Source organism: Protopterus annectens, chromosome 13.part0, assembly GCF_019279795.1.
Source record: "Protopterus annectens isolate FY-2018-M chromosome 13.part0, PAN1.0, whole genome shotgun sequence".
In the NCBI taxonomy this organism is placed as follows: domain Eukaryota; kingdom Metazoa; phylum Chordata; order Ceratodontiformes; family Protopteridae; genus Protopterus; species Protopterus annectens.
The window spans coordinates 667,874,253-667,899,502 of record NC_056747.1 but is presented as its reverse complement, the minus strand read 5'-3'; the positions used below and the strand labels follow the sequence as shown (position 1 = coordinate 667,899,502).

At 44.3% G+C, this 25,250-nt stretch overlaps 1 protein-coding gene across 1 annotated transcript in view; it reads left to right on the top strand.

Annotated features, from left to right (window-relative positions):
- PRPF8 (pre-mRNA processing factor 8) overlaps positions 1–25,250 on the top strand; it is a 2,252,227-nt gene that overhangs the window by 2,068,173 nt on the left and 158,804 nt on the right. Inside the window, exon 38 of the mRNA XM_044054875.1 lies at positions 14,868–15,008. Within this exon, the coding sequence (XP_043910810.1) occupies positions 14,868–15,008 (141 nt within the window). The remainder of the gene's footprint in view (positions 1–14,867; positions 15,009–25,250) is intronic.

Sequence of the window (25,250 nt, the reverse complement as noted above, 5' to 3'; positions counted from 1 at the left end):
TCTTTTCTAAATCCAGAGCCGAATTTGCCACAGCAGTCTTACAGGAACTGCTAGCCAGCCCTAATGCTTCTTGACTGCCTCCACCCTTCCTCAGCTTTGGGAATCAACCCAAGTGTGATGACTGCAACAGTGAAACACGACGAACATAGTACAGTTGTGTACACTTACCATAAATTTAGATGTTAGAGTGTATTTACTGTTGCAGTCTTGGTTACCCTCCTTCCAGCCCCTTGACTTCTCTACACTTCTACCTATCCTTTTTGTTTTGCCTTATTTTATAACCTTGATATTTACTTTTTACTGGGAGTGTTCTGCACCATATAATTGCATCTTATTTTGGGGCTCCTGACATCTGGGTCAAGAAAAACTGATGTAATGGCGTCTGATGCATGTTTTCTACTCCTGATGACCTGACATCATGGAAGAAGCGACAGCATCCAACGCAGAAATCCCAAGACTCTGGTATTTGGGCCGACTGAGAGCTACCTGCAGGCAGATAACCAAAATGTGATGACTGCAACAGTGAATACACTCTGATCATCTACATTTATGGTAAGTGTACACAACTGTACTTTCAGCCTGTTCCTGCAGAACAGATAGGTCAAGGGTTTTATTCCAGACTTTTCCTGGTACCCAGAAAAGAGGGCACTTGGCGCCCAATCCTAGATCTTTCCATTCTAAACACCTTCCTGGTGGTACCAAAATTCAAAATGCTCACCCTTCAGCAGCTTCTTCCTATTCTGTCCAACGATGCCTGCACATCCCTGTCGGGGACTCATGTAGGAAATACCTACATTTCAGGGCAGGATCTGTTCATTATCAGATCTCTGCACTTCCCTTTGGCTGGCTTATCCACTGCTCCCAGAGTCTTCACAAATTGCCTGGCTCCAGCCAGTGCCTATTGCAGACAGAGAAAGATTCAAATTTACCCCTACTTGGACTACTGCCTGATTCAGGCAGACAGTCAAGAAAAGCTGTTGCAGCACCTGACATTTATAAAGAACCTTCTAACCTCCCTGGGGTTACACTATCAATGAAAAGAAATCAAAACTAGTCCCCAGTCAAAAGATTGTATTCCTGGGAGCAAGCCTGGACACAGCATCACAGATGGCATTCCTTACTCCAGAAAAACAAGCCCATCTGACAGGCTACTTCACTCAAATGGCCACTTCACTCAAATGGCCACCAGAACCCAGCTATCCGCAAGGAAGATCCTGCAGACCCTAGGGTTCATGGCCTCTTGCATTCTACTAATTTCATATGCCAGACTGCATATGAGGAAACTTCAGTGGTACTTAAAAAGTCTTTGGTGCCAGCATTCTCCGAACCTGGAAACAGTCTTACTTATCATACCTTGTCTAAGGACAGAGTTTATTTGGTGGGCAGCAGCATGCAACCCCAACAAGGGACTTCTCTTTACTCCCCAAGCTATCCAGACCCAAACCACAGATGCATCAGACTATGCCTGCGGGGCACATCTGGACAAGTGCATTCAGGGCCACTGGAGCCCAAGTCAAATTCATCTGCACATCAACCAAAAAGAGATGCTAGTTGTTAAGCACGCTCTGACAGCTTTCCGATCCCTACTCTCACCAGGTCCCCTGCTAATAAAAACAGACAATCATCATAGTTATGTGGTTCATCAACAAGCAGGGGGGAACCCACTCTGCAGGCTAGCCATGGCCCTGTGGAACACAGCCTTGGACATGCATATTTATCTGCAAGCTCAATTCCTGCCAGGCAAACAAAACTCTGGCAGACGATCTAAGCAGAAATCTCCTAGACCCACACAAGTGGCAATTATACCCCAGCACCTTCACACTTCTAACCCTGAAATGGGGGACCCCAGAGGTGGACTTTTTTGCCTTCCCCTACAATCACCAGCTCAGCAAATTTTGCACCAGGACACACCACAGCAGGGCCTGGAAAGTGGATGCCCTATCCTTCCAGTGGTTAAACCTCTCAGTGTATGCATTTCCTCCTCCGCCTCGTCTCACAAGAATATTACTCAAGATAAGACAGATCAAGGGCAGTCCTGATTGCCCTGGACTGGCCACGCCAGCACTGGTACCCACTACTGCGCAGCTTGTTACCAGTGCCACCCTGGCACCTACCCCATATCCCAACACTTCTCAGTCAGCAGGAGAGACAGATCTTGCCTCTGCAAATGCAAACCCTGAATTTTGCAGCCTGGCTTATTCCTTGAATTCTCCCCCAGTGACCAGACTAAGCAAGCAGGTGCTGGACGTCATTCTTGAAGCCAGAAGACGCAGTACAAGGAAATCCTATGCTGATAAGTGGAAAAAAGGTATTGTTCCTGGATTCAGTCTAAAGGAGAGAACACAGCACTGCCCTCCTTGCCTCTAATCCTGAATTACTTAGCTGATCTACTCCATAGAGGCCTATCCTTCTCCATTAAGAGCCATGCCTCTGCCATCTCGGCTCATTGCAACACTGAGCCACCTCTCTTCTCTTACCCTCTCATCAAACAGCTCCTGAGAGGGGCAAACAACTTAAGGCCACCAAAGAGAGCAGCCACCCCTGTTTGGGACCTTAACTTTGTACTGGAAAAGCTCACACTCCCCCCCCCCCCCTTTGAGCCTGCAGCGTCAGCAGAGTTAAAATTCCTCTCTTGGAAAACGGCCTTGCTTCTGGCCATCACTTCGGCTAGAAGAGTGTCTGAACTACAAGCCCTTATGGCTGTGGAACCCTTCATTATTTTTCATACTGACAGGGTCTCCCTCAGGACTAACCCTTCCTTTATGCCTAAAGTGGTGCCCAGTGTGGCTCTCAACCAATCTCTCCATTTGCCAACTTTCTTCCCTAATCCTCAAAATAAAGGGGAAAGGATCCTGCACTCCTTGGACGTGCACAGACTGCTCCGATTCTACCTTGATAGGACTAAGCCCTTCAGGTAATCTGACCAATTACTAGTCAGTTTTGCACCAGGGGCAGAGGGCAAGGCCATTACAAAACAAACAATTTCCAAATGGATAGCATGCTGTATCCATTTCTGCTGCAAACATCATGGGATACCAACCCCTCAGGGGGTCAGAACACATTCCACTAGGGCAACTTCTTCCTCTACAGCATTCCACAGGGGAGACCCTTACAGGGACATTCTGGAAGCTGCGACCTGGAGTTCTGTACACACCTTCATCAAGCATTACCACCTGCCTATCTTCTCCAAATCCAGGGTGAGTTTTGCAACAGCAGTCCTGCAGGGCATTCTAGCCAGCCCCAACTCTTCTTGACTGCCTCCACCCTTTCTTCAGATTTGGGAATCTACCCAAGTGTGATGACTGCAACAGTGAAACACGAAGAACATAGTACAGATGTTCTTCGTGTTTCACTGTTGTAGTCATTACATTTGGGTAATCTACTGGCAGGTTGCCCTCAGTCGGCCTGAATAACGAAGTCTTGGGTCCTGCATCAGTTGCTGTCTCCTCTTCCATGATGTCGGGTCGTCAGGGGTATAAAACATGCAGCTGACGCCATTTTATTCAGTCTTTCTTGCCACGCGGTGCCTGAAGCAGAAGCAGTTTGCAAGTGCCGGTCGGCCGACTCCTGAAATTTTCACATTCGAGTTTCAGAACCAAAGTCTTCAAACTTAAAGCTAAAGTACCCCATTGGGGAAACTTTTTCTTGTTCCTTACCGATGTCAGTAAAAGTTAATAATTGCATTACTTGTGGGAAGCAAATACCTCATAAGGATTTTCATTTATACTGTATTCCTTGTCTAGGCCCAGATCATAATGTGCCTTGCTGTCGGTTTTGTGCTAGATTTAGCCAATGCACTATTAAGCGTCTGTATAGTTTTGCTTCTAAATATTTTGGATCAAGATTTAATTATCCTGAAATGTCGGTTAGCAATCAGACTACCAGAGTTCACAAAAAACACAAAGAAAAAGGCAGAGACAGACCGTTGAGGTCCAAAACCGATGACAAAGCTTCTCCTAAACCAGTCGCCGGTTCGCTGGTACTCAGTGAGGCGCTTTCGCAGCCCCTGATACCCGCTACTTTTGAGTCACAGGCCTCTACCGAGACCCATTCGGAGTCCGGTATGCTGCAAGATTCTCAAGAGTATTGAACCCGCGGATGTCTCTCCCTTGGATGAGTCTGGAGCCGCTGAGCAGGCACCGGCTTCTGAGGGTGTTTTCAGTCCTCAACATTTTTATATAAAACTAACGCCAGCCTCAAAAATAAGGTCAAAAGCATCCTCTATATCTAAAAATCTGACGCATGAGCCACATGCTCTGGCCCCTATGCCTAAAAAACAGATGATCAAAATGGCAGAGGACTTAATTACCTTGATCACCCCCCCCCCCCCGCTAAGAGGCCTAGGCAAGGCACTGATTATGAATCTTCAGATCAGGTTTCCATTTCTTCTGATTCCTCTTCTGATCAGGAATTTTCCATTCCACCCTATGAGGTTTCTGATGCAGATGAATCCATCCCATCTGCATCTCCTCCCGAGGATTACTCTTCTGGAGAAACTTTGCATACTTTAAGGGAACATTTTCATTGGGAGAGTCAGGACTTCTCTGAATCAAAAAAGAGGCTTAGGGATTTCCTTCTTCCTCAGCATAGGCCTTTGGCTATACCTCCTGTATTAGACATTGTTGATAATGTGTTTTCGGAATCGAGCATGGCTCCTGATTCCCTACCTCTGGCTCCTAGTAAGCCAGACAGATATTACAGGGTTCCTGACTCCCATAAATTTCTATTAAAAAATCCTGCTGCTGACCCTGAGACTATTTCACAGGGTCCCAAGGGTGTTAAGACCTCTACAGCCAAATATCCTACCCCCTCTGATAAAGATTCCAGGGCGCTGGATAGATGGGGAAAGAAGGTTTATACGTCTGCTACCTTGGTAATCAGAGCCTTAAACTGCCAGTTTCATATGCTTAAATATCAACAGCATGTTATGGGCCTACTGAAACAGGAAATTATGTTGATTTCTGATTGTGTGGAAAATAGAGTTACAAGAATTATTGCATTCAGCAGAACAGGTTGGAAAGCATACCTGCAATGTGGTTTTGATTCCTTGGAGGCCTCTTGCAGGGCCGCAGTTACTGGATCTGTGATTAGAAGGCATGCATGGCTCAATGAGCAAATCTGCCTGATCATGTTAAAGCTAAATTGTTGGATGACCCCTTGCAGCATGACACTCTGGTAATAAGGCAGAAGAGGTTTTAAAGAAAATGGATGACAAAGCTAAATCTATGCAAACTGTAAAAGATTTTTTGCAAGTGCAGCCATCCAGGTTCAGCAGGTACTGGCCTACTAAAAATTGGTCCTTTCCTGTGTCCAACAGAGCCACTCAAGGTAAATCCAGGTGCTCAAAAGGCTCCAGATACCAATCACAGGGTTCTTTCAGGTCAAAGTAATGGGGTGCCTCCACCTCCAAATCTGGAGGAAACAAAGGACAACCCTACAGTAAGCAGTCTCAATGACTTTCCTCTACCATCACCAAGCACTTATCTTTTGGCAGCCCCCTTGGGGGGAAAACTAGCACTTCATGCTCAAAATTGGCAGTTAATTACCCAGGACAAGTGGGTATTGAACATAGTATCCCAGGGGTACAGATTTCATTTCCATACTTTGTCAATTCCAAACAGATGGCCAGATCTGCCACAAAATCAGTGGGCAGAGGCTCAGAAACAAGTTATGTCTCTCATGGATATGAGGGCTATTCAACCAGTACCAGAAAAGGAAAAAGGACAGGGTTTTTATTCAAGAATTTTCCTGGTACCCAGAAAAGACAATTCTTGGCGTCAAATACTGGATTTATAGATTTTGAACAAGTTCCTGGACATTCCAAAATTCAAAATGCGACTTTACAACAGCTATTGCCTATGTTGGGCAGAAACACTTGGTTAGTGACTCTAGACTTGAGGCATACCTGCATATCCCAATAAGGGAATTATGCAGAAGATAACTCCGCTTCAATGCAGGTTTTTTGCATTACCAATTCTCTGCACTGCCCTTTGGCTTATCTACTGCTCCCAGGGTCTTTACAAAGTGCCTGGCACCAGTAATTGCATTCTGCAGACAGAGGCATACAAATTTATCCTTATCTGGATGACTGTCTCTTTCAAGCAGAGGACAAGGGCACTTTTCTTCAACATCTGGCATTTGTAAAAAGGCTTCTAACATGCCTAGGGTACACAATAAACAATATCTGACAATATACTTCAAACAAATTGCAACAAAAAACCCAGTTATCTGCAAGACAAATTCTGCAGGCTTTGGGGTTCATGGCATCGTGCATTCTACTAATTCCATATGAGGAAACTTCAATGGTACCTAAAAATTTATGGAGCCAACATTGTCACAGTCTGGAAACAATGATTCCTCTCATTCCCTGCCTACAACAGGAGTTTCTTTGGTGGGCAAAGACATGTCGCCAGAACAAGGGACTGTCATTCACTCTACCCCCTGCCACCCAAACCCTAACTACAGATGCATCAGACTATGCTTGGGGGGCCCACCTGGTGGGGAGATGCATTCAGGGCAAATGGAGCCCAAATCAAATGCATCTGCATATCAACCAGAAAGAGATGCTAGCTGTTCAGAATGCTCTGACAGCCTTCAAGGACTTACTTCATCCAGGACAACTACTAATAAAGACCGGCAACACCACGGTTATGTGGTACATAACAAGCAGGGAGGTGCACATTCCTACCCCCTTTGCAGACTAGCGTTGGCATTGTGGAACACAGCTTTGACTTACCAAATACATCTTCAAGCTCAATTCCTGCCAGGAAAACAAAATACTCTGGCAGACCTAAGCAGAAATCTTATGGACCCACACGAATGGAAACTGGATCCACAAATCTTCAGCATGTTAACACGGAAGTGGGGGAGCCCAGACATAGATCTATTTGCCTCTCCCCAAAATTATTAGCTGGACAAATTCTGCACAAGAATTCATCCCAAAAAAGCATGGAAAGTGGATGCCCTATCCTTCAGCTGGAAAAACCTATCAGTCTATGCCTTTCCCCCTCTGCCTCCTCTCTCCAAGGTCTTACTAAAATTCAGACAGGAAATACCAAAAATGATCCTAGTTGCTCCGGACTGGCCTCGACAACACTGGTACCCACTTCTAAGGAATATGTCTCAGCTTCCTCCTTGGTACTTATCTCAAATACAATACCTCATCTACTGTCTCAGCAGAACAATCAAATTCTGCACACTCAGCTCCAAACTCTGAACCTTGCAGCATGGCTGATCATTTAATTATTCAAACAACACCTCTCAGTAAATCTGTGATGGATGTCATTTTGGAAACCAGAAGGCCTAGTACTAGAAAATCTTATGCTGATAAATAGAAGAGATTCTGTGCTTGGAACCAAGCACAAGGAACAGACAAAGCAAAGCCCAATATTCCACAGATTTTACAATATTTGACTGAGATGCTTGACAAGGGCCTATCTTTTTCTTCATTAAAAATACATGCCTCTGCCATCTCGGCTCATTACAACACAGAGCCTCCCCTCTTTTCTCATCCTCTGCTTAAACAGTGTCTTAGAGGGGCCAAAAAGTTAAGGTCTCCCAGAAGATCACCAACTCCTGCATGGAACCTCAATTTTGTGCTGGAAAAACTCACCCTGCCTCCTTTTGAACCAGAAGCTACTGCGGATATAAAATTTCTATCTTGGAAAACAGCTTTTCTCCTGGCAGTCACTTCAGCAAGAAGTGGTTTCAGAACTACAGGCTCTCATGGCTGTGGAGCCTTTTATTACATTTTACCCGGACAGGGTGTCCCTCAGGACCAATCCTTCTTTTATGCCTAAGGTGGTATCCAGTGTGGCTCTTAACCAGACAATTCACCTGCCAACTTTTTACCCAAATCCGCAGAACAAGGGGGAGCGGATTCTGCATTCATTGGACATGCACAGAAAACTAAGATTCTACTTGAACAGGACCAAATCTCTAAGAAAGTCTGAGCAACCACTGGTGGCATTTACTTCAGGATCAGAGGGAAAGGCTATATCAAAGAAGACTATTTCTAAGTGGGTAAACCACTGCCTTGCATCATGGTAAACTTGTACCCAAGGGAATCAGGTCACATTCCACCAGAGCTGCCTCTACCTCTGCAGCCTTTCTCGGAGTTCCAACCAAAGACATTCTAGAAGCTGCTACTTGGAGCTCTGTTCATACCTTCACAAAGCATTATCATTTGCCTCTCTTCTCTAAATCCAGGGCAGGCTTTGCCACTGCAGTTCTGCAGGGCCTTATAGCCGCTCCTATTGCAATTTAGTTCCATCCTCCCATCCATAGCTTTGGGATTCTACCCAAATGTAATGACTGCAACAGTGAAACACGAAGAACATAGTACAGTTGTGTACACTTGCCATAAATGTAGATGTTTGAGTGTATTCACAGTTGCAGTCAGGGTTACCCACCCGCCATCCCCCTTTTCTATACCTTTTCTTTCCTTCACTATATCCTAAAGCCTTTGTGGTGTATTTGCTGTTAGATGAAGGTAAAGTTTATGTTGCTAAAAGTGCATGTACATATATTTCTGTTTAATTTTATATATATATATATATATATATATATATATATATATATATTTTTTTTTTTTTTTTTTTTGCTCCCCATTTGGGGGGCACTTGACATCTGGGGCTAGAAAAACTGAATAAAATGCTGTCGGCTGCATGTTTTATACCCCTGAGGACCTGATGTCATGGAAGAGGAGACAGCAACCGACGCAGGACCCAAGACTTTGTTATTCAGGCCGACTGAGGGCAACCTGCCAGCAGATTATCCAAATGTAATGACTGCAACAGTGAATACACTGGAACATCTACATTTATGGTAAGTGTACACAACTGTACTTTGTGTACACTTACCATAAATGTAGATGTTCCAGTGTATTCACTGTTGCAGTCCTGGTTTCCCACCCTCCAGCCCCCTTGTCTCTCTCATTCTCTCTCTCCTCTCTGTCTGTTACTCACTCCTTACAGTGCTATTGGTATTTACTTTTTACTTGTGGTGTTTTCCCCACCATAACATAGCTCCCTGTTTGGGGGGGGCTCCTGACATTTGGGGCAAAAAAACTGATGTAATGGTGTCAGCTGCCTGTTTTTATATCCCTGAGGACCTGACGTCAGTCCTGAAGCGACAGCAACTGGCGCAGAACTACAAAGACTCTGGTATTCAGGCTGACTGAGGGCTACCTGCAGGCAGATAACCCAAGTGTGATGACTGCAACAGTGAATACACTCGAACATCTACATTTATTGTAAGTGTACACAACTGTACTTTTGTAGTGATATTGCTCAAGCAGGTACTGAGGTTTCAGAAGTTTGAATGCTACGTTGTTTTTGTATATGTGGATACCATTAACATGCCCAGTGCAGTACACACAGCAGATAATTTTCTATCATTACTGGGAAAAGAAATTCAGAACCCATCATACTTTCCTGAAATGGAGAGTCTGCACTAAGAACTATACATAATGATTATTTTTATGCTACTATTGCACTGGTGGAGAATCAGTAGATGTCCTTCTATTCACATGTTGCAGTATTCATCACATATGGGTTTACTACTCTTGATACCCGGACGTCTGACCAGTATACAAAAGATTTCTGTCACTGTATAGTGCATGGGCGACTGATGTGGCTAGTCGAATGTGGGCCATAAAAGTGATGTTTGCACACACTAGCCATCAGAACTTCTCAGCCGCCAGTTAAACATCAGGAGTTCCTGCCATCCCGGCCATCTGCTTCAGAAGACGTCAGATAAATGACCCATTGGGGAGCCTTTTCAGTCATTTATTTTATCCTAATGCTTGTTCATGTCATCCAAAAAGGACAACTGTAAGTGTGGCTATCTGATACCTCACAAGGGCACCCACAATTAGTCTATTTTTTTTTTAGGTAGGTTGCACGACTACATGGTCTGCACCATCTGCCAGGCATTTGTGCCCAAAACTCTCTGCAACCATCTGCATGCATTCCATCTATACCTAGAAAACCAATGTCTCAAGCAGTTAGCCGTGGGTGTGGAGGGTTCTGCCAACATACCTGCTGAACTGCTGAAAAAGAAGGCCAAGACCATCCAGCCTCTGACTACCGTGGTGCCACTTTCGTCCAACCCTCAGCATGTGACTGCTGGCCTGGTTGAAGACTCTGGCTCCACCGCTTCGGATGCAGTGGGTACCTTCACGGAAACCACACAGTCTTGCATGGAGGGCACATCCACAGAGGCATTTTCAATGTCAGTTTCTGATGCCGGGGGGAATCAGCGTTCTCGGCAGGACTGTCTCATCCCTCTATTACCTTACAGTCTCCGGATTCCAGGCCTTCCTGTATGCAGACGTCTGCTAGGTCTCTCAAAAGAAAGGAAAAAATAAAGCACGTGTCTCCTGCTCCTGAAAGTACCCCGGACTGGCAGGCCTTTAGCCAAAGTCTATTTAATGTTTTTATGGCCTTATAGTCTACCACTCCAGGGACATCCACTATCCCTCCTCCCATCCTGAGCTCTCTAGGCCTTGGACATAGATCCTCTCAGAAGGAAGAGGATGAATTCTCTGATTCTTCTGAAGAATCCCTGTCATATACCTCTCAGCTGCCTTCCCCCCTGGGATATGCTCCCCAGAGGAAGAATCCGTTGACCCGACTCCCGAGCAGACGATTTGACCTTTGGGGAAACTATTACTAAAATGAAGGAACATTTCAAGTCAGAATCATCTGAAATGTCAGAGGTCCAAAAAGGTGGTATGACCTCATTCAGATGCATTCCCCAACCCTTACTGCTGTTCCACCCATTCTGCTTGCCTTCCTGGATGCCTTCTCTTCAGCATCCCAGAATCCGGGCTCACAGACCCCTGCTCCATGCAGACCTGACTGGTTTTATAATGTTCCTGAGAATGCAGCATTTCTAATTAAGTGTCATGCTGCATACCCTGCCACTGTTTCCATTTCCACTGATAAAGCTTCACAATTATTGCCTTCTGCCAACAGTCTCCCTGCTGGCCAGGACAGCAAAATATGGAGCATCTGGGTAAGAAAATGTACACTTGTGCTACTCTGGCTTTCAGAGCTACTAATTACCAGACACGCATGGCTAAGTATGCCTTATTTCCTTGTGGAGAAGATCTCCAAGGAATTCTCAGACTCCCCAGATTCTGCTGCCCAAGCTTCACTGTGTTCCCTAGTTGCTCTCACTTCTCAGGTTACCAGGCACTCTCTAAAGTACAGTTATGATGCTGCTGAGGCCTCAGCATCTGCTTTGAGAAGGTACTCCTGGCTATGCCTACAACCTCTACCAGATGACTTTAGAGCCAAGCTGGTTGATGCCTGTTTGGAACAAAAGTGGCTGACTTATTTAAGTCATTACAGCAAAAGGGGGAAGAGATGCAGGATTTAAAACAGCTGCTGGTTTTTCCTATTCCAATTTTCCAGTGGAATTACCCATCAAAAACAATTTATTAGAAAGCACTCTCGCCCTGCTGCTTCCACAAGGCCTAGGAAAACTTCCAGGAAGCAGAGGCCGCCCTTTCAAGACAGGGCAAGTAGTGTCTGACTACCTGCCAAACTTAAAAAAGCCTTCCTTCTCCCAATATCCTCTCTGAGCGCCCAAGTGTGGACACATCACCTCAGACAAATGGGTCCTCTCTGTAACAGAATGGGTATTTTATGACCTGGCTTATGCCTCCAAAGAGAAGGGGTATCCCCATAGCCACCAAAAGAACAGCTCCCCCTATTGCAGCCAGTGGTAGATGACCTTGATGGCTCAGGGCATCTTTCAAACAATCCCACTGTCTGTAAAAGGAAGAGGCTTCTACTCCAGGATTTTCCTGGTTCCAAGAAAAGACCGTCCCTGGACGCCAATTCTGGACCTCTCACTATTCAACCTCTTCTTTCAGGATGTTGACCTTACCAACTCTCTTTCCGCTGCTCCTCCCCCAAGAGTTCATGGCAACTTGGATATCAAGGATGCCTATCTTCTCATCCCTATAAGGCTCAGTTTCAGGAAATACCTGCTGTTCTCTGTGGGTTCTTCGCACTTTCAATTCTCTGCCTTGCCCTTTGGACTTTCCACTGCATCCAGAGTTTTCACCAAATGTCTGGCTCCAGTTATTGCCTTTTGCAGGACAAAAGGAATCCAAATATTCCCTTACCTGGACGATTTGCTCATTCAGGCAGACTGCAAACAGGCCCTGTGGCAATACTTACAAGTTGCCATTACTCTCCTACAGTCCCTGGGATTTCAAATCAGCTTCCCAAAATTCCATCTGGAACCTACTCAAGACATCCTCTTCTTGGGGTGCAGGATTCGGACAGACGACATGAAAGCCTACCTCCCCCCAAAAGGTGGGAAGCTTGACACAACACCTACTTGTGGTCCTCAAGACCACAGAATTAACCGCAAGGCAGTACCTCAGTCTGCTGAGCTACATGGCAGTCACTATCCCCATGCTGTTATTAACAAGATTCCATGTGAGGAAATTGTAATGGTGCCTCAGGTTAGTTTGGATTCAACACTCCCACTCCCTCGAGTACAGAGTACCTCTCCTGCCCTGCTTAAAGAAGAAGTCCACTGGTAGTTGAAGCAGGTGAACCTCAACCCAGGTCTTCCCCTTCAACCAGCTCAACACAAACAGATCATGCACACAGATGCCTCAGACGTGGGCTGGGGAGCAACTCTGGGGCACCTGAGAGTGCAAGGAGTGTGGCCAGCACCAGAGAGGAAAGAAGAACACATCATTATCTGAGATAAGGCAATATTATTGGCCCTGCAAGCCTTCCAAACCAACCTACAACAAGGACCACCAAAAATCTTTACAGACAATACCACAGTGCTGTGGTATCTCAACAAGTGGGGGGGGGGAATCTTATTTGTTTTGCAGACTGGCTCTCCTGGTGTGGGAACTGGCCACCTCCCAGGGAGTAGCCTTGCAGGCAGTTTACATTCCTTCACAACAAAGTTCTCAGGCAGACTCCCTCAGTAGATCCATGACAAACAGTCACGAATCGATGCTTCACAGGGACGTCTTCCTGGACCTAGTCCACTGCTGGGGTACACTTGTAGTAGACCTGGTTGCCTCCTCCATCAACAGACAACTTCTGTCCTCCTACACCAGACTTCCACATCATCAGGCTATGGCAACAGATGCCTTCTCAATCTCCTGGAAGGGGATGTTTCTCTGTGCATCCCCCCCGTTTCCCACTTGTTCAGAAGGTTCTGCTGAAGATCCAATAGGACAGACCAAAAATCTTGCTGGTGACTCCCTATTGGCCAAGACAGCATTGGTTTCCTCCTCCTGTTACAGTTGTCCGAGGGCAATCACCACAAGTTTACCCCCCCCCCCCCAGAGTGGACCTTCTCACACAGCACAAGGGATCCCAAATACACCCACAGTGGCAATCTTTGCACCTCACCCTGTGGGTGATAGGATTCTGATCCCTTTCAGAGTGGAAGAGATTTTCAATATGGTGTCTTAAAAGGCAGTTGGACCTGCTGGAAAGTGAGACCCCTCTAGTTAGTATTGTCTTACCTGTGTGAACTATTGCAGACAGGGTTGGCTTTCTCATCCATTAAAGCCCACTTGTCTGCCATTTCAGCATGGCCTCCTCTGGATCTCCCTAGCTTCCAGGCTACCAGCTAAATTATTCCTTAAAGAGGTCCTTCACCTCAGACCACCCAGGAACCCCCCCCCCCATGGGACCTCAGCTATGTTTTAGAGAAGCTCATGCTCTATCCATTCGACCTAGCAGATAAAGCTTCCCTAAAATGCTTCACACGGAAGACTGTCCTCTTGGCCTTGACCTCAGCCAGGAGAGTGTCAGAGCTGGAAACCCTCATGGCTGTTCCACCCTTTGTAGTATTCCATTCTGATAGTTACTCTTAGAACTAATCCCTCTTTCTTGCCCAAGGTGGTGAATGACCTTTCCCTAAATCAGGCCATCCACCTACCAACCTTCTTTCCTAATCCACAGGGAGACGGTGAGAGAGTACTCCATTCCCTGGATGTGCACAGACAGCTCAGATATCTGCACAAAACCAAGTCCATCAGACAAGCTGAGAAACTATTTTATCTCATTCCACCCCAGGGGCCCTAAGGAAGGCAGTAATTAAACAAACTATCTCAACATGCATTTCCAAAGCTATCACCTTTTGCTACAAACACCATGGGAAATCCTTGCAAGGTACTGGCAAAGCACACTCCACCAGGGCAGTGGCCTCCTCACGGGTCTTCTTCAGGGGGTTTGGATACCTCCACCATACTGGAAGCAGCCACTTGGTCTTCAGTGCACATCTTCACCAAACACTACAAGTTAGACCACATTTCTAGAGCCAAAGCTGGGTTTGCCATGGATTTCTGGAGAACTCTAATATGCCACCTCCCCCTTCACAAGTGAGCTTCGGCACTCAGCCATATGTGATGAATACCGCAACATGTGAGTAGAAGGACATAGAAAAGTTGTATAAAATCTTACCATAACCATAGATTTCCTCTTCCATGTTGCAGTATTCCTTCCCACCCACCTACCCCTCCTGCTATGCAGCATTTCCATTTCTAGATGGCACAGGACTGGCATCCCTTGCTAGGACTGGTTCTTATTGGGGATTACAGTTCTGAGGGCTGGTGTGTGCAGACGTCACTTATGGCCCACGTTCTACTAGCCATGTCAGACTTTCCACTCACCATACAGTGACTGAAATCATTTCTATACTGGCCTGGCGTTCAGGTAGCAAGAGGAGTAAACCTATGTATGATGAATATTGCGACATGGAAGAGAAGGACACCTATGGTTATGGTAAGGTTTTACACAACTTTTCTTTTTATAGACAGGCTGAACTTCATGTCTTTCATTTTTGTTCAAATGTCCCCTTTTTTGTTTCAGATTGCTGGTTATTTGTATGGTGTGAGCCCTCCAGATAATCCACAGGTGAAGGAAATTCGGTGCATTGTGATGGTGCCTCAGTGGGGAACCCATCAGACAGTTCACCTCCCTATGCAGCTTCCACAGCACGAGTATCTAAAGGTATTGTATTAATACATCATAAAAATGCAGAGAGCCATTTATATTGATACAGTTAGTGTTTTTATTATTGTGTAATACAATTTTTTTGAATGTATTGATTTTTAACTCAATATTAGCAGTGAAACAGAGCGCAGTAGCACTGCAAGCAGCAATGTAGCATGGTGTCTGCACTGTATTGTGTGATTGACAGTTTGTGGTTAACACTTTCAGATGCAGCTATAGTGCAGAGCATGTATCACAGTTTAGAAGCTAAAACATCCTAAAACAATTTTAATTGAAAAGCTACAGAAATCACTGTTGTAACTTCAGTTAAATGCATTTTTAAGAATTGTCATCTGCTGCTTAAACTTTGTAGGGAAAACTTGAGACAGCCACCAACTATTACAAAGTTTCACACATCATTAACCGCATCTCAGGAAATAATCAAGTTAATCTCTGCTATTATGTTGTGTTTTTGTTTTGAGGTTACATTTTTAACTTGATTTTTCACCTTTTTTCTTTGCTTTTACCAACATTGTCATTTTTTAGTTGAGCGTTGCATCACTCCTGTTTAACTGCTAGGCTACATCCAAAAAAACTGAAGTTACTACTTTTGTTTAGGGTAATTTTCCATTATTGGGGCAACACTTCTAACGTGCACACAATGATCACCCATGTTTCTTAATGAGAACACAAACCCAGTTTTTAAAGAATGAGCGCACACGTCCTGCGGAAATATCAGTTTCTATTTGCAAATAACAACATATTAACCATTGTCAACCAGTGAAGTGCTTACTTCCCCGCATAGTGTACTAAGCGCAACAAATCGTTTTACTGTTGTGGAAAAATTTTTTATGTAATACCAACATACCAGAACCAGCTCTGCCTAAAAGCACCAACAAATTCAATAGTACTTAAAACTGTGTGAAAAAGAAAAACACAGCGTTTTTTATTTCTTATAGTAAGCTGTTTGGTGGAAGTCAATATATCCCACAGTGAACAGCCCATACAAAACAACAACAAAACATATGCATGTATACATTTGTAGTAACTGGGTAAACTTTTCTTGTATTGCAGCACAAAATAATTGATAGGGATGAACATGCACAAGTAAACATGTTGGTTGCTTCATGAGTATGTCATTACTGGCAGTTAATGAAGTGAGCGCAAGTTCTAGCACACCTGTCCCTGATTTTGCCTCCTGTTTTTGCCCTGTTCCTCGTAAAACATTCATTTTGTGGTAAAATCAGTGAGGATTAGTCTATTTTAGTCAATAATACAGTTGTTCAACACTTCTTATACTCTTCAGAAAGTGCATGTTGATGCAAAAACTGTTCTAACTTTCAAAGTAAATCGGAGTAATATTTGCAAAATCATCCTCGATTTTGGACCTTATGTGCCCCCCACCCTGTTATATTTTTAAGCTAAGAAGTTGACAGATAATGAGCGCAACATAGTCACAAGCTCGATGTCTCTTTATCCAAAGACGAAGACACACACTGATAATGATTCCCAATAACTGACAAACAGCTACCATTCTAGAAGACCAAGTTGAAATCTGAATGTTTCCAGCTAACAGCTATGCCATGCTGCTTGCAAGTAAGCAGTTCAGCAGTTAAAACTTCTACTGTGATAACATCGAGCAAGTCACCCTAATACTGCTAAAATATGTGCCCCGTGGGCTTACCTGGCGGTCAACAAGTCAATAAAATAAGGTATGCACATGGATGATCATTGCATGCACTTTACAAGTGTTGCCGCGATAACAGAAAAGTACCTTGTTCAGTTCTTCCGTTGAGCGGTGACATTATCACCATCTTCCCCTCCTATTTAATTTCAGTTTTTCTGAGGTTTTTTTCTGCTTCAACTCACATTTCCTTTTCACTCCTCTGATTATCCCATCTCTACACTCCAGTTGCTTCCAATCGCCTCTCCTTCCTATCTAACCTCTAATGTGCTCTTCCCCACTTAAAAAAAAAACATTACCTTCTCACTCCTCATATACTTATATCTATCTCCACTCTAATTTTCTGTTACACAACCATTGTTAATCTATTTTATGTTCTCCATTATCTCATATTAGCATTGCATCTGATTACTGGGTACTCTCTCTCTCTCGCCTTGTAATTTTATCTTTTCTCACCTTTCTACCTTAAAAAAAAAAAAAATTGACATTTTTATTGTTTGTACTCTGATAAACTTTACTTGCACATGCTATGTGCTGTGTTGTTTTATTATTTAATTTCTAATTCATTATGACTTTGGAGTTTTTCTCCCTGGGTCTCAGCTGAAACGGAGCATCTTTAATGGCCCAGTCAGATTATTTTGTTAAACATGTGCAATAAGTAAGTTTTATTTTCATAGGTTCATAGTTCGTAGTTTATTACTAAGCTAACTACCCTTGCAAGCCATTTTAAGCCTAGCCAATTATCCCTTGTGAGACTCAAACCCTGCACCTTGGGTTTGTAAGGAAAACACCTTAGCCATTAAGCCACCCTCACAACCATTGCTTGTTGACTAAAATATATATATATATTTTTTTAGAGTCAAGTGATTGATTGTAACTTCTGTAGTAAGGCAAGCTTGAAATGTCTTCTGCCAAAATTCACAGATGTTCATCGTGTGACACTGCTGCAGTCATTACACTTGGGTTATCCTGCCGTCAGGCGGTCCCCAGTCTGCCTGAGTTCCAAAGTCTTGGTCCGGCGTCGGTTGCTGTCTCCTCTTCCCTGACGTCAGTGCGGCAGGGGGATATAAGATGCAGCCGATGTCATTTTCTTCAGTCTTTCTTGCCGCGCGGTGCCCGAAGCAGAAGCAATTCGCCGGTGCCAGTCGGCCGACTCCTGAGAGTTTCATTCCGAATCCAGAAACAAAGTATTCTGAAAATCTAAGTACCCCGTTGGGGAAACTTTTTCTTGCCTCAGACCGATGTCAGTAAAAGTTAATAATTGTATTTCTTGTGGGAAGCAAATACCGCATAAGGATTTCCACTCCTACTGTATCCCTTGCCTAGGCCCAGACCACAGCGTCACTGGTTGTCGGTTTTGTGCTAGGTTTAACAAGCGCACTATTAAACGTCTGTTTGATTTTGCCCGACTTTATTTTGCCAGAAAATTTAATTAGACCATGCTGTCGGAACTTCCGACGCCCGGAATTCTTAAAAAGCGCAAAGACAAGGACAGGCATCCGAGGCCCAAGACTGACGACGAGGCCTCTTCTAGGCCGGTCGCCGGTTCTCCGGTTTTCAGCGAGGCACCTACGCAGCCCCTGACTACCGCTTCTGCAGAACCACAGACTGCCTCCAACTCCCACGTGGAGCTGGCTGGGCCTTCGGACGCCCTTGCCATTCAGCTTACCGAATTTAATCCTACAGAGGGAACCGAAGTAGCTGAACAATCTACAGCTTCAGAGGGTGTTTTCAGACCTACCCAATTAACTATCAAACCCTCTGTTAAATCTAAGCCTCCCTTAAAAGCAAAGAAACAGACACAGCAATCTCCAGGGCAGGCCTCCATGCCTAAGAAGCAAATGCTAAAAATGGCCGAAGACCTTATCACCCTGATCAGAGGGTCCCAACCCCCTCCAGATAAAAGGCCCAGACAAGATGCAGACTATGACTCTTCAGACCAGGTGTCCATTTCCTCTGACCCATCCTCAGACCTAGGGTATTCCTTACCCCCTTTTGAGGATTCAGATGCTGAGAAATCAATTCCATCAGCCTCTCTGCCTGAGGACTACTCCTTTGGGGAGACCTTACATTCCATGAGGGAGCATTTCCACTGGGAAGGCCAGGATTATTCAGAATCCAAGAAAAGGCTCAGAGACTTCCTCTTATTGCCTCAACACAGACCCCTTGCTATTCCGCCTGTGTTAGATATTGTGGATGATGTATCTACTGATTCCAGCTTAAACCCTGACTCCTTACCACCAGCCCCAGTTAAGCCAGATAGGTGTGTTACAGTGTCCCTTTCTATACAAAAGCCCTGTGGTAGACCCTGAAACTATTTCTCAGGGACCTAAAGGGATTAAGGCCTCATCAGCTAAAAACCCAGTCCCCTCTGACAGAGATTCCAGAGCATTAGACAGATGGGGCAAGAAAGTTTATACATCTGCAACTTGAGCCATGAGAGCCTTGAATTGCCAGTTTCACATGCTAAAATATCAGCAATTTTTAATGTGTCAGTTGAAACAAAGGATGCTTCCAGATTCAGATCCTCCTAATTTGAAATTAATGCAGGATTTATTGCATGCAGCCGAACAAGTGGGAAAACATACTTTACAATGTGGTTTTGATTCCTTAGAGGCCTCTTGTAGAGCAGCAGTTACAGGCTCTGTCATTAGAAGGCATGCTTGGTTAAAAGAATATACGCTACCAGATCATGTTAAAGCCAAATTACTGGATGCACCTTTGCAGGGGGATGTGTTGTTTGAAGTTGAGGCAGATGAGGTATTAAAAAAGACGGAGGATAAGGCAAAATCTATACAAATGGTCAAAGATTTCTTACAGGTTCAACCTCCTCGTTTTAGCAGAAATTGGCCAACAAAAAATTGGTCCTTTCCAGTCACAGACAGACCTCAAAGGGGCAGATATAGACGTCCAAGAGGTAGAGGTCAGACACAAGGCCCTTACAGACCTCGACAATGGGGTACACCGGGCCAGAAAGAAGGGGAAGACAGGCCCAGGCCTCAACCTTATAAAAAACAGTCTCAACTTCCCACTACAGCTGCCAAACAGCTCTCTCTTGGCAGCTCCCTTAGGAGGAAAACTGGCTCTTTTCTATCACAGTTGGCATTGCATCACCAAAGACAAATGGGTTCTCAACATCATATCTCAAGGTTACAGGTTTCACTGCCACACTCTTCCAAGGTTAAAAGGAATGCCAAATCTGCCACCAAATCAATGGGAAGAGGCTCAAAAACAAATTACAGCACTCATGAACATGAGAGCTATTCAAAAGGTACCACCACAAGAGCAAGGCCAAGGATTTCACTCAAGACTCTTTCTGGTTCCCAGAAAGGACAAAGCCTGGAGGCCCATTCTGGACCTTTATTCTCTGAACACTTACCTGGATGTTCCAAATCACAATGTTGACATTACAGCAGCTTCTTCCCATGTTGGGCAAGAAAGCTTGGCTCGTGACTTTGGACCTCAGAGGCATACCTGCATGTCCCTATCAGACAAAACTGCAGAAGATACCTCAGATTTCTAGCAGGTTCAATGCACTATCAATTCTCTGCACTGCCCTTTGGCTTATCTATTGCGCCCAGGGTCTTCACAAAGTGCCTGGCACCAGTAATTGCATTTTGCAGGCAAAAAGGAATTCAAATATACCCATACCTGGACGACTGCCTAATCCAAGCAGAGAGCAAGGACCTTCTTCTAAAGCATCTGGCGTACGTAAAAAAGTTAAGTTGCCTGGGGTACACAGTAAACGAAAATAAATCCAAAACTAGTGCCCTCACAACAGATAATATTCCTGGGTGCCAGCTTAAACACAATGGCCCAGATGGCTTATCTCACGCCAGACAAGCAAGGACAAACTGACTCAATATTTTCATTTAATGGCAACAAAGACCCAACTCCCTGCAAGAAAAATTCTGCAGGCCTTGGGCTACATGGCATCTTGCATACTACTAATTCCATATGCCAGACTGCATATGAGGAAACTACAGTGGTACCTAAAGAGTGTATGGTCTCAACACTGTCAAGATCTGGAAACAGTTATACCACTAATTCCTTGCCTTCAACAGGAGTTTCAATGGTGGGTCCAAGCTTGTCATCTCAACAGGGGACAGGGCGAGTGGCCCGCAGAACAAAGACATCTCCACATCAATCAAAAAGAGATGCTAGCTGTACAAAATGCAATTATAGTTTTCAAGGACCTGCTACATCCAAGGGAACTACTGCTAAAGGCAGACAACACCACAGTTGTGTGGTACATAAACAAGCAAGGGGGAACACACTCCTACCCCCTCTGCAGACAAGCCATGACCTTGTGGAACACAGCTTTAAACTACCAAGTTCATCTGCAGGCACAATTCCTGCCAGGAGAGGAAAACACACTGGCAGACGACCTAAGCAGAAACATCATGGATCCTCACGAATGGCAATTGAGTCCACAAATTTTCAGAATGATAGCACAAAAATGGGGGAAACCAGACCTAGATCTGTTTGCATCCCCAATGAACTGCCAACTACAGAAATTCTGCATAAGGAGCTACCATCCACAAGCATGGAAAGTGGATGCCCTCTCATTCAGCTGGAAAAAACTACAAGTATACACTTTCCCTCCTTTACCTCGCCTTCCAAAGGTACTCATAAAAGCCAGGCAGGAAGAGCCAAAGATGATCCTGATTGCACCAGACTGGCCTCGCCAGCACTGGTATCCAATCTTAAAGAACGTAGCACAAGAACCACCCTGGATCTTGCCTCAAATCCCACAGCTGTTAACACAACACAACAATCAGATACTTCACAGCCAGCTAAAGACCTTAAAGCTAGCTGCATGGAAAATTCCTTAACCAAGCAAGCATTGCCTCTCTCCAAAGCTGTTATGGATGTCATTCTGGAGGACAGAAGGCCTAGCACCAGGAAAGCCTACTCGGATAAATGGAAGAAATTCTGTGCCTGGAACCAAGCACACAGCCTTGACCCTCTTGTCCCAAACATTCCTCAGATACTTCCAATACTTAACTGAGATGCTGGACAAGGGCCTCTCCTTCTCATCCATCAAGATTCACGCCTCAGCCATTTCTGCTCATTACAACACGGAGCCACCAATTTTTTCACATCCTTTGCTCAAACAGTACCTCAGAGGGGCTAAAAACATGAGACCACCCCGTAGAGCACCTGCATCAACTTGGGACCTCAACTTTGTTTTGGAAAAATTAACTTTACCTCCTTTTGAGCCAGCTAACACAGCATAATTAAAATACATCTCTTGGAAGACTGCTCTGCTACTGGCAATAACATCAGTAAGAAGAGTTTCGGAATTGCAGGCACTAATGGCAGTGGAACCTTTCTTCATCTTCCACCAGGACAGGGTGTCCTTAAGAACTAACCCTACGTTTATGCCAAAGGTAGTATCAAGTGTGGCTCTAAGCCAAACTATTCACTTGCCAACCTTTTATCCAGAACCACAGAACAAAGGGGAGAGACTACTACATTCCTTGGACATTCACAGACAATTACGCTTCTGCTTGGACAAAACCAAAGCTTTCAGAAAATCTGAGCAATTATTGGTAGCATACGCTGCAGGAGCACAGGGAAAAGCCATTTCAAAGCAGACTATTTCAAAGTGGATAGCTCACTGTATATGTTTTTGCTATACACACCATGGGAAACCTGTACCTAGCAGCATTAGATCACACTCCACCAGAACAGCCACTTCAACTGCCACCTCAGGGGAGTGCCTACCAAGGATATTTTAGAAGCAGCAACATGGACTTCTGTACATACCTTCACCAAAGATTACCATTTGCCTTTATATTCCAAATAGAGAACATGCTTTGCCACTGCTGTGCTGCAGGGCCTTATAGCCACCCCTAATGCCTCATAGATCCATCCACCCTACCTCAGCTTTGGGATTCCACCCAAGTGTAATGACTGCAGCAGTGTCACACGATGAACATAGTACAGTTTTGTACCCACCATAAATGTAGATGTTCGAGTGTGGACACTGCTGCAGTCCAGGTTACCCTCCCTCCGTCCCCTCTTACTTTCTGGTGCATACCTAGGTCTTCTACCCTTATTTCCTAAAGAGAGTATTTGCTGGTAATTAAAATGGTTGTTTGTTTTTCTATAATATATATATTACTAGAAATTTGAAAGGCCTACCTATTTGGGGGCATCTGACATCTGGGGCAAGAAAAACTGAAGAAAATGGCGTCGGCTGCATCTTGTATCCCCCTGCCGCACTGATGGTCAGGGAAGAAGCGACAGCAACCGACGCCAGACCAAGACTTTGGAACTCAGGCTGACTGGGGACCACCTGACGGCAGGATAACCCAAGTGTAATGACTGCAGCAGTGTCTACACTCGAACATCTACATTTATGATAGGTACAAAACTGTACTTTATAACAATAAACTAGAAGATTTAGAAGTCTGTATAGCTGATAATAGGGCTGATGCATTTTTGATTTACAGAAACTTGGTTCGGTTGCAATAACAAACCAATAGTAATACCAGGCTTCTCTGGCCATCACAATTTTAAAACTGAGAGGAGGTGGGGTGTGTATGTAACCAGTAACTGATTGTCACAAAATTTAATGATATAGTCTCCAAACTACTCAGTTGCTATTGATATTTGTGAAATTAAAGTGGTTATAGTAATATTTTACTGGTCTATTATTATTTCAAAGGAGATGTATGAACAACATTTTACTATGAAGAGATTTCTGTACAAGGTGATTTTAATTGCTGGGGCCTAAATGCTCCTAATGTAGACTGGATAGTGCCTGCTTTGTCATCAAAGGCATTAAAAACTGTCTGAGAACTGAAAGTTTGTCAAATAGTTATACTCAAAAAATGAATGAGACTACTACTTGAGGAGGAGGAGAGAGAATTTTGGAGGAGAGAGAATTTTGGGAAGCAAGTGTTTGCCTCAGAGTTTTTCCCATTAGGTTATTGAATTATATTTTCACATATTGCTAGGTTTCATAGATAACTACCTAACAAGGTGCTAAATTCTCTCAGGAGACCTCAGACTACGGATACAAGGAAGGCCATGGAGTCCCGATTGGTGACTGTGATATCCACTGTCAGTGTGAACATAAGGATAGTGTCTAATGCAACTAATAGGGCATCTAGAATAGCAGGTACTGGCATTGCCATTCGTCACCATGTTTGGCTAATATTATGCAAGTTTGCAGACAACTTAAAGCATGTTTCTTGCATGTCCCCTTGTAATAGAGCTTTCCTTTCCTGTCCAAAATGCAAGGATAGATTGTCTAAGAGCAAGAGGGAAAGTAAGACTCTGTCGTAGGTGTTCTTTTCTCTAATCTGCAATAATCTTCTAGAAATCAACAGGGAGGGATACCCAACAGTGTCTCTTTCACTCCTCTTCTGACAAGAGTCCCCCTCCCCAAGGCAGAGCAGGAAATTGCAATGAATGCCACCCCAGGGGCAGAGGAAGTTTGCAGAATCAAGTGTTCAGAGGTCCTTTCTTTGATAAACCCTTTCAACATTCTTGAGATCTTGCCCTACCGCCTCTCCTCTGGAGGGAATCTGGGATGCTTATCCCTTCACGTGCAAAACTGGATGGCCATCGCACAAGATTCTTGGGTGAAAGTCATCATATCCAGGGGTTACATCATTTATTTCCAAACCCAAACCATGTCACAAAAGTTCTTCCAGATGTTTCACCCTGTCAGAAAAGAGCAGCAGCTCAAAAAATTGCCACATTGGGGGGCATTCAGGAGGGTTCCACTAAACTGCAGAAGATCTAGGGTCTACTTATGATTTTTTGAGGTTCCAACAAAGAACAAGGACCTCAATCCCATTTTGGATCTTTCCTGCTGTAATTCTCATTGCACTCTTCTGGCCCCAGCAGATTTGGTTCCTTTACCTGTGGCCACATTTTCTATGACCAGCATGGGTCTCTGATCCCAAACCAGCTTTCCTATCTCACTTGCCCAGCAAGTTCCATATAGACATCAAATCTCTTAAACTAACGTCATGGTTTCTCCAATTGCAGTTGATACTTACCCACACCCTGCCTTCTACAGTGGTTTCATATGTTATCTGCTTCTTAGAATCCATCCATTCAGAAAATCTGCAAGAGTAAGTGGAAAAAATTGTTGATATTGACCGTAGACAAAGGATTGGACCATTTTTCAGTTCCTCTCTCTCCTGTTTTTGATTTTTGGCTAGACTTTTCAATTCTGGAACAAGTTATTCCACTATTAAGGTGCAGCTGACTGCTATTTCAAACTTTCACATTTTTTTGAAATTCATATATTGCTTTCATAAAGACTTCCGAGGCATTCCACAGAGGCATTTTTCTGTTTACACAGACTAATGACCCAGTCTCTTCTTGAGATCTTACTGTGATGCTGCAGACCCTGACACAATCCAGTTTCCTCTGACAGTTTGAAATATCTTTCATGGAAAATATTGTTCCTAGTTGCTGTAACATCTGCCTGAAGATTCTTCGATTTACAGGCCTAATATTGTAAGCATCCTTATTTGATTTTTTGTAAATAGTTACTTTTGAAACCTAAACCTACCTTTGTGCCTAATTTTGCCAGAGTCTGCCTTGAG